Source organism: Eleginops maclovinus, chromosome 13, assembly GCF_036324505.1.
Source record: "Eleginops maclovinus isolate JMC-PN-2008 ecotype Puerto Natales chromosome 13, JC_Emac_rtc_rv5, whole genome shotgun sequence".
In the NCBI taxonomy this organism is placed as follows: domain Eukaryota; kingdom Metazoa; phylum Chordata; class Actinopteri; order Perciformes; family Eleginopidae; genus Eleginops; species Eleginops maclovinus.
The window spans coordinates 10,271,173-10,280,568 of NC_086361.1; the positions used below are offsets into that span (position 1 = coordinate 10,271,173).

At 39.2% G+C, this 9,396-nt stretch overlaps 1 protein-coding gene across 3 annotated transcripts; it reads right to left on the minus strand.

Annotated features, from left to right (window-relative positions):
• Positions 1–410: 410 nt before the first annotated feature.
• On the minus strand, positions 411–9,041 carry LOC134874460 (serine/arginine repetitive matrix protein 1-like). Of its 3 annotated transcripts, none has more exons than XR_010167064.1 (4): positions 8,899–9,041; positions 5,033–7,665; positions 4,102–4,252; positions 411–2,913 (listed from the first exon to the last, which is right to left on the minus strand). XR_010167064.1 is itself a non-coding variant. In XM_063898476.1 (2 exons), exon 2 carries the CDS (start codon positions 2,870–2,872, stop codon positions 1,610–1,612), a length of 1,263 nt encoding a protein of 420 aa, XP_063754546.1. In that variant the 5' UTR covers positions 2,873–2,913; positions 4,102–4,270; the 3' UTR covers positions 411–1,609. The 3 variants fall into 3 exon arrangements, 1 of the variants encoding a protein (XP_063754546.1); XR_010167065.1 differs by having other exon boundaries at positions 8,845–8,977; XM_063898476.1 differs by lacking the exons at positions 5,033–7,665; positions 8,899–9,041 and having other exon boundaries at positions 4,102–4,270.
• Positions 9,042–9,396: the final 355 nt, after the last annotated feature.

Sequence of the window (9,396 nt, forward strand, 5' to 3'; positions counted from 1 at the left end):
GTTATTATTCTTGACCCAATTTATGCTCTCAAACTAAGATTGTGATTTCTATTTTTTATAAGAACTTGAATAAGTAATTTCATCATCTAATAACGTGTGCTCTCAATTCAGCTCTCAGTCACTAAGGTTGATTTGTCTGTACAGTAATTATATATGCATTATAAAATAAAATCTTATTACATTTATAAATCTTATTACATGTGTGGTTGGTGGTTAATCTTTGTCTTGTGTTTTCCAGTTTTAGGTGATTTGTCTATCGAAATACACACACTGCTGCTACATTAGCTTAGTTGAGCATCAATGAAGTTCTCAAACAGTACTGTAAGAATGAAGCTGCTACACATAAAAGTACTTTTCTTATTAATTGATTTATGTAAACTGTCTGCAGGTACAGAAATAGACAAGAGATATTGTGGAAAATAAAACAGCAATATTTATTTTTTATTTAAAAACAACAAATAATTGACTCCTTGTTCAAAAACACACACAATTCAAATGTCCACTAAAATAGTCAGACTTCATATCAACTTGTTTAACATTACAAACCGATAAACAATTTGGCATTTAGAAATGTATAATCTTTGACCCATCCCTAAAAAATGTTTCTAACAGTAAACATGAACAGGTCACAATTTGTACACAAGGTGCCAAAAAAACACATGTCAATGAATGTTTGTGAAAGCAATCCGATCACATGAATTAATCTCAAGACAGTTAAAAGGACACAAGATGCTTCACAGATACAACTAAACATTTAGATAAAAGAGTGAACTAACTGTATCAATAACTAAAAAAGGAACTGAGTGGCAGGAAGGCATTTCATAGAGCTTTAATGTCCTGCTGAGGAATGTACAAGTAGGGAGAAAGGAAACACACTGCTCTCAGGAACTGTAAGTAATGGTACATTCAAAGCTTTGGCAATTAAGGCAAAACAACAGTGAAATGGTATTGAGAAAAGTATGACAGTATTTAGACATATTGTATCCAGCAAGCACTCTCACAGATTCACAATAGTAAGCTGAAGTGATACTCATCTGTAGATACATTATTACCCCTTACATTGTTACCCAAAAATATACAAAAATAATAAGTTTCATTTCTAATCATCTGTACTTGAGTTTTTTAGAAACCAAAAAATATATGGCAATTGGAAAAAATCTTTGATCTAGCTCTTTATTGAGTTAATCCTAAAATCTGGTTAATGTTAAACCTTTAAAAAAAATACATTTCAAGTCAGGATTTTGGCTCTCTAGTCACACAATTTTTTTCAGCATTTTTGGGCCTCCCCCCCCCTTCCGAGTCATTCCACAGTAATCGTTTTACAGTTTAACTAAGCTTATGTTTTTGAAAATACTAGTCTATAATGATCAATATGACATGCCAGTTTTAGTGAAAGGTTATTAGTACTACTCGTATGACAGAAATAAAGAATAAAAATCAAGCACGACAAAACAAGATGGACACTTTAGAGAAAACAAGAGCTGCTGAATATCTAGCCCAGCCGACTGACGAAATGTTAAAAACACGTTTCATTGACAGGTTTGTCTTCTCTGTTTTAAACAGCAAGTACTAGGCTACAGCAACTTTTTGGTTGGACCAGAATAGTTCATCAAGCCTGGTTTGTGACTTCAAAGCTGGCTGCCTGGTCGATGAGCGACTCTTCAGAAACATCCTCAATGGACGTCTCTGCGTTCTGCTGCACTTCCTCTTCCACCGTCTGTTCTTCACTTGCCTCGCTGGGGGGTGCGGCTTCTAATTCACTTGTGGCTTTATTTTTGTTGACTGAACCTTTAGGGCGGCCCAGTTTCCGTGGGGGGTCAGCATCACTTTTTGGGGGACGGCCCCTTTTTCTTGGGGGTTCAACATTGGGGCTAGGTGGCGAGGAAGAAGAGGCAGGGAAATTCTTGCGTAGGTGAGCGCCTTTTTTGGACTCTGTCTTGCGAGGTCGGCCACGGTTCTTGGGAGGGGTTGGTGAAGACTCCTCAGGAGGATCGGGACGCGGGTATTTCCTGGGCCTTCCCAGCGGCTTCCATACTCGTGGCTTGTTCAGCTCCTCTGCTGACGGCCGGGGATATTTCCTTGGTCTTCCTCTTGTGGCTGGTTCTTTTCTCGGTCGACCACGCTTCCCTTTGTTGGCTCGGCCTACCTTAGCTTGTACCTTATATGCAACAGGTTTCTTATTAGGAGAGCCTTTTGGTCGACCCCTTCCCCTCTTTTCATCTCCGCTCTCCTGTTCAATACTTTTTCTGGGCCTTCCCCTCCCTCTATGCGACTTCTTTGAGATGCCATTTGATGCTCCCTCAACCTTCCTGGGCCGACCTCTCTTCTTCACTGCTTCCTGCCTGGGTTTCTTATTAGGAGAGCCTGATTCACTCGGACTCTCGGATTCACTCGGACTCTCTGATTCACCCGGACTCTCGGATTCACTCGGACTCTCTGACTTGCGCTTCGTGGATCCTTTTGGTCGACCCCTTTGTCTTTTTGGTGTATCAACCTTTGCAGGGGTGCTGAGAGACTTACGTGGCCTGCCTCTTTTCTTAGGAGAATGTTCTGACGTAGCACCATCTTCATCACTGGCCTGTTTCTGGGACCCTGAATCGTCGGCATTGTTGTCTCCTGATCCTTGCTGCTCTGTGGGTTTAATGAGTTTCGGACGTCCCCTTCCTCTCGGGGTCTGTGGTGGTCCACCATTAGAAATGCCCGAAACCATTAGGTTGACGTCGGTAACTCCAACCTTCAGCTTTTTTGCACCTTTTGGCCTTCCCCTTCCTCTTTTAGATGGACTGTCATTGGTCATTTCTACACTAGGCTCTTCCTCATTGGGCGCCACATCTCCTTCTGCCGTCTCGGTCGTTATTGTTTCTTCTTCCATGCTGTTGCCGTCAGCTTGGACTGCTTCTTTCAGGTTTGCACCTGTAAAATTAAGATTCAAAAGAACAATTTATATATAATTAATTACACGTTCCTGTACATTAATGATTTAGAAAGACTTAAGTTATACATTATTAATACCCTGGTTGCAGAGAGGCCAAAACCTGCATTTTATAATTATTTCCATGACCAAATTATGAATTTGAATCAAGCACCCACTCTCATTTCGTTCCAAAGTCCTTATTTAGTCTGAAAAAATGTCTAAAAAACTTAAGAGTGAGAATTTACAATGCGCTAATTGAGAAATAAAAAAAACTGGAACCAGGAAAAGTGGGTATTTACATGAACTCAGAGGCAGAGAAGAGAGAATGTGAGCTTTCGCTGCCACAGTTTAGGCAGCCCCTACTGGAAATACTTTACATATTCCCTCAGGACACATTAACACCATTTACCAGCAGAATGGTGGTAAAATATGCAAAAAGCTAGTACATTTGATGTATTCAACAGCCCCCTTCCCCCTTAAAAACCCAATGAGTTGATACGGAGTGGTTGGTAAAACTTGATTTCATTAGCCTTGGGCAAGTGGACTATATGGTCAATTTTTCACCCTTGATCAATTTAAAGAAGCTTTAAAATGATCTTTATATCAGAAAAAATATACAATTATTAAAATGTTTAAAGGAAAACTCACATTTCTGCTAAGAAATAATACCATTACTCTTTAAAAAAAAGGGGGGGGGGTATGGGATATATACAGTATACGTAGACAAAATATTCAGAAGAATAATAGACACAAACATGATAATACATGTTAATAAAACGTTTTTAAAAACGTGTTAAAATATTAGTAGACCAGTTTTATTTACAACTGTTTTTTTACATTTATTTAACGGACTACGATATTGCAGCGGCGGGAAGGTGCACAGATATTAAAGGAACCCAACAATAACATGCACATGATAATCACTGTGTTCCTGTAAACTGCGTATTTAAAATACAATTAAAAGATGTGAAAATTATTTTTTAAATCATAAGAATCTCATTCCTTCTGGGCTGTATTCAAAGCACCAAAGATTTGGTTAAATTTAAGGCCTTAACAATCACTGTGACTGTACCAGATTGTTTTCCAGGTAATAGTCAGCTTCAACATCCACGGTGATGGAAATAGTATCTAGCGGGGTGAAGCAGAACAATTCAGTAATTAACAGAGTGCATGAACACAAACCTCACCTTAGAGAAATCTTCTGCAGGAATTTATCTTATTTTTCATAAATGCACCGATACCCCACACAGCCCGTGAAGTAAAGTCCGCGCGTATTGTTGCTGTGATGGCTGTTTAAATTTGCGACCATTTCCGGTCGTCCGAGATGTTAAGGAGTCCCTGAAGGAAACAGTAGCAGAGTTTCAGTTCCGCTTCAGCAGCGACCCCTCTGACTTCCAGACACACATTGTGATACCACTAACCACATTTGCTACTTTAGTTAGTTAAATATTTTACCTGCAGCCCCAATACAGCATAGTCATCCCCCTGTGATTATTTTAGTTCAATACACTTCATTGTAAATAATTATTTTGTTGTATATATACGTTTTACCTTTATAATTTCTATAATTTCAACTGTTTTATAGTTTAATTTTTTTTAATATTTAACAGAGAACAGAGCACATGAACATGCAGATGAGTGTATACAAACAATTAAAGTACATGTATACTACATTCATAATATTTAATTACCGTTTATATCAAATGCACACATATAAACCCACAATTGTATACTTGAAGATTTAAAAAAAAAGCAGTACACATTAGATTAACCAACGGTGCAGTCAAACTGCCACAAGGTATTTAATTAAAATAATCTAGGAAATACTGCCATGTCTTTTAGTATTTTTTAGCACGTCATCTCCTCCAATTGCAAGTGTGTCATTACATCTCTCATCCAACATACCTTTAGATTAACATCATATTTTAAGTAGATACTTTGGTCTCTACAAAATGCATTTATTCTCAAACTTCCGCTTCTGAGAGATGAAATCCCCTTGTCAAATTAAATACCTTTATGTTTCCAATAATCATAAAAGGAGTAGGCCTAATCCCATTATAATAATCAAACTCTCCACACACCAAGAGCTGTAGCAGACCACAAAGGAGCGTGACTTACTTCACAGGTTTCTGTGTTTTGGAAGTCCAAGTGGGATGGGAGTCAGTATGTGCATGACACAAGAAACATCAGGCGCATATATTTCAGTTCAAAGAGGCCTTTTATTTACATGACTATATGAGAAAGTGATGGAAACGAAAGTGGCTGACAAGTATGCCCTACAATATGGAAAGTAAACCTCAAGAACACGTTATTTTTTTTTCCAGAAAGAGCAATAAAAAAAATGCAGAAAAGACAGATTGTATTGAGTTACACGATACTGGGACAGAGGCTCGCCCTGATGTCGTGTCGGGCTTTTTGCTCTTTATGGTTTCACTGTTCTTTATTTTTTACAAAATTACTTTGGACTTATTTATTCCTTCACGTCTTTCCACAGCAACCATCTTATAGATACAGCCCATCCAACATACACTACCATCTGAAAGCTAAATAAAAACTGGGTGTCAGCCTATAATAATAAACTCAACATGCCAGTTTAAGTAAAAGGTTATTAGTACTACTCATCAGGGTTTCCGCTAGGACTTTTTCTTGCCGGTCAAGTGTCCAGAAATAATTTATTTTACCGGACAAATTCGAAACTTACCGGTCATGTTTCAATAACAAATGCAACTATAATGTTAACAAGTATTTTCCCCGACCCCCGAACGCTAGAGGCTGATTAAGCCCTTGCTCTTCGCGGGTAAAATATGCCTGTAGAAAACGGCTGCACAATAAGATAGCAACAGGTGGTCAAGATAGTAAGATTAGCTTGGGCTGCCATGCTAACATCACCTGTCTTATACCAGAGCAACTTTCATAACAGCGTCAATTCAAACTGAACACATTCACTATGAACCATGGCATTCTGGAAAAAAGGATAAGGTTTGAGAAGTAGTTCTTTAATTCAATCTGGCTTCGCATGACTAAAAGCATGCCGATCATCGACCCGACGGTCCCCGACTGTTGTTGTTGTTGCGAGCGGCGTTGGGGAGAAAATCAGCGACGTAAACGGTGATGTCATGACGCAGCACCAGTAAAGTAACGTAGCAGTCAAAAGACAAATGCATAGGGATACGATATCTAAGTGATGTATGAGCATTATTACCGGACATTTTGACCGGCAGGTTTTGAATTTACCGGTTTATTATACATTTTACCAGCTAAAAAAACGGTAATTAACGGCTAACAGAAACCCTGCTACTCATGACAGAAATAAAGTACTTTAAAAATAAAATAAAAATCAAGCACGATAAAACAAGATGGACACTTTAGAGAAAACAAGAGCTGCTGAATATCTAGCCCAGCCGACTGACGAAATGTTAAAAACACGTTTCATTGACAGGTTTGTCTTCTATGTTTTAAACAGCAAGTACTACAGCAACTTTTTGGTCGGACCAGAATAGTTCATCAAGTCTGGTTTGTGACTTCAAAGCTGGCTGCCTGGTCGATGAGCGACTCTTCAGAAACATCCTCAATGGACGTCTCTGCGTTCTGCTGCACTTCCTCTTCCACCGTCTGTTCTTCACTTGCCTCGCTGGGGGGTGCGGCTTCTAATTCACTTGTGGCTTTATTTTTGTTGACTGAACCTTTAGGGCGGCCCAGTTTCCGTGGGGGGTCGGCATCACTTTTTGGGGGACGGCCCCTTTTTCTCGGGGGTTCAACATTGGGGCTAGGTGGCGAGGAAGAAGAGGCAGGGAAATTCTTGCGTAGGTGAGCGCCTTTTTTGGACTCTGTCTTGCGAGGTCGGCCGCGGTTTCTGGGAGGGGTTGGTGAAGACTCCTCAGGAGGATCGGGACGTGGGTATTTCCTGGGCCTTCCCAGCGGCTTCCATACTCGTGGCTTGTTCAGCTCCTCTGCTGACGGCCGGGGATATTTCCTTGGTCTTCCTCTTGTGGCTGGTTCTTTTCTCGGTCGACCACGCTTCCCTTTGTTGGCTCGGCCTACCTTAGCTTGCACCTTATATGCAACAGGTTTCTTATTAAGAGAGCCTTTTGGTCGACCCCTTCTCCTCTTTTCATCTCCGCTCTCCTGTTCAATACTTTTTCTGGGCCTTCCCCTCCCTCTATGCGACTTCTTTGAGATGCCATTTGATGCTCCCTCAACCTTCCTGGGCCGACCTCTCTTCTTCACGGCTTCCTGCCTGGGTTTCTTATTAGGAGAGCCTGATTCACTCGGACTCTCTGACTTGCGCTTCGTGGATCCTTTTGGTCGACCCCTTTGTCTTTTTGGTGTATCAACCTTTGCAGGGGTGCTGAGAGACTTACGTGGCCTGCCTCTTTTCTTAGGAGAAAGTTCTGTCGTAGCACCATCTTCATCACTGGCCTGTTTCTGGGACCCTGAATCGTCAGCATTGTTGTCTCCTGATCCTTGCTGCTCTGTGGGTTTAATGAGTTTCGGACGTCCCCTTCCTCTCTGGGTCTGTGGGGGTCCACCGTTAGAAATGCCTGAAACCATTAGGTTGACGTCGGTAACTCCGACTTCTAGCTTCTTTGCACCTTTTGGCCTTCCCCTTCCTCTTTTAGATGGACTGTCATTGGTCATTTCTACACTAGGCTCTTCCTCATTGGGCGCCACATCACCTTCTGCCGTCTCGGTCGTTATTGTTTCTTCTTCCATGCTGTTGCCGTCAGCTTGGACTTGGGTCAGGTCTGCACCTGTAAATGTAAGATAGAAAAGGACAAAGTAAATCATCTTCTGGGTACATTCAACAAAGAAGGGGTGCGCAATCTATCTAACATACTCATTGTTTTGCATCTTGTGCTAAGAGGTATGTAGTAAATGACAATATCTTAAGCATTGAGTACAACCATTAATTGTAGATTTTTTATTTTAGCTTTTCCTGAAGTACCAATCTGACTTCAAAATGACAGAAGCTGTATTTGAATAGAGAACTAATGAAAAATGTTGAGATACATATTTCTCAATGAAACATATTTTCTTTTCTTGAACTAAGACTACGGAAATATGTTACAGACCATTGTAACTATACACCAATAACAATGGTGAAGTTTCTGATAGATATGTTAATATATAATGTAATATGTTAAAGTATACATTTTGAATGGTGGGTCTGTATCTAATGGGTTTAATCACTTACACTAATGCACTTCTGTGTCCCAATTATTTTCTAAGAGAAGGCGATAATTAAAATCGTTATATATATATTATTGCAAATGTCTAATAATTAGTCATGACAAAGGCTTAACCAACCCACTTATAACATCTTTTGAATGCTATTTATTTCATAAATAAATATTGTTAATGAAAAATATTTTATTGAAAATAGAAATAGATTTCAATTTTTTTTGCAAAAAGAAAATCCAGGGGAGAAATACAATCTACAAAAATAGACCTAGAGTGCCGAGTAAGATGTAATACAGGTGTTGACATTTAAAAAAAAAAGTTTTTATGGAAAGCGATAAATAGAAATTAACTTGTGTTTTCCGTATTATTATTAAAGGATGAGTTGGCACGGCTGCGTCTATTTACTGGATTACAATTATCCAACGGCGGGAAGTCGTAGCGATAGTAAAGGAGGCTAACAATAACATGCAAATAAAAATGAATGTGTGTTCTTAGTATGCATATATTTACACATCTAAAAATATTTAATTCATAAAAATTAAAAAAACTTATGAGCCTCGTGCCTTTTCCACTGTACCCTTATAACAACATGTGTTTAAATGTAGGGCCTTAACTGTCGCTTTGACTCTGGACAAGATTGTTTTCCAGGTAATAGTCAGCTTCAAAATCGACGGCAAAGGAAATAGTAGCTAGCGATGTGAAGCAGAAAATAATCAGCAATTGACAGAGTGCATACCTGCAAACCTCACCTTATAGAAATCTTCTGTAGGATTTTATCTTATTTTTCATTAAATTAGTCTTACCCCACACAGCCCGTGAAGTAAAGTCCGCGCGTATTGTTGTTCTGATGGCTGTTTAAATTTGCGACCACTTCCGGTCGTCCGTGACTTTAAGGAGTCCCTGAAGGAAACAGTAACGCAGAGTTTCAGTTCCGCTTCAAAATGAATTCGATCAGGCGCTTCTTGAAGTGTCCGACCTCCATATGGAAGTTTAATTATTTCACATTATTTATTTCACTCAGTCATGGTTTTTATATATCATCTATAATATCCTCAGTTTTTTTTAATTATTCGATAAACAAGTGCTTTTTGGATTCATCTTCGTCAGTTATTCCACCGACTTGGTCACTTTATAATTATGCTCATGCTTATGATTTTATGAATGTATTATTACGTGTTTTTTAAATTGTTTCTCTCTCTGTGTCGTTGGTTTTAACTTCATTTCGTTATATGTGTGTTATTATATGTTCAGTTTTAATAAGCTCTTTGTAACTGTGTTTTCAAGGCGCTATATAAATAAAG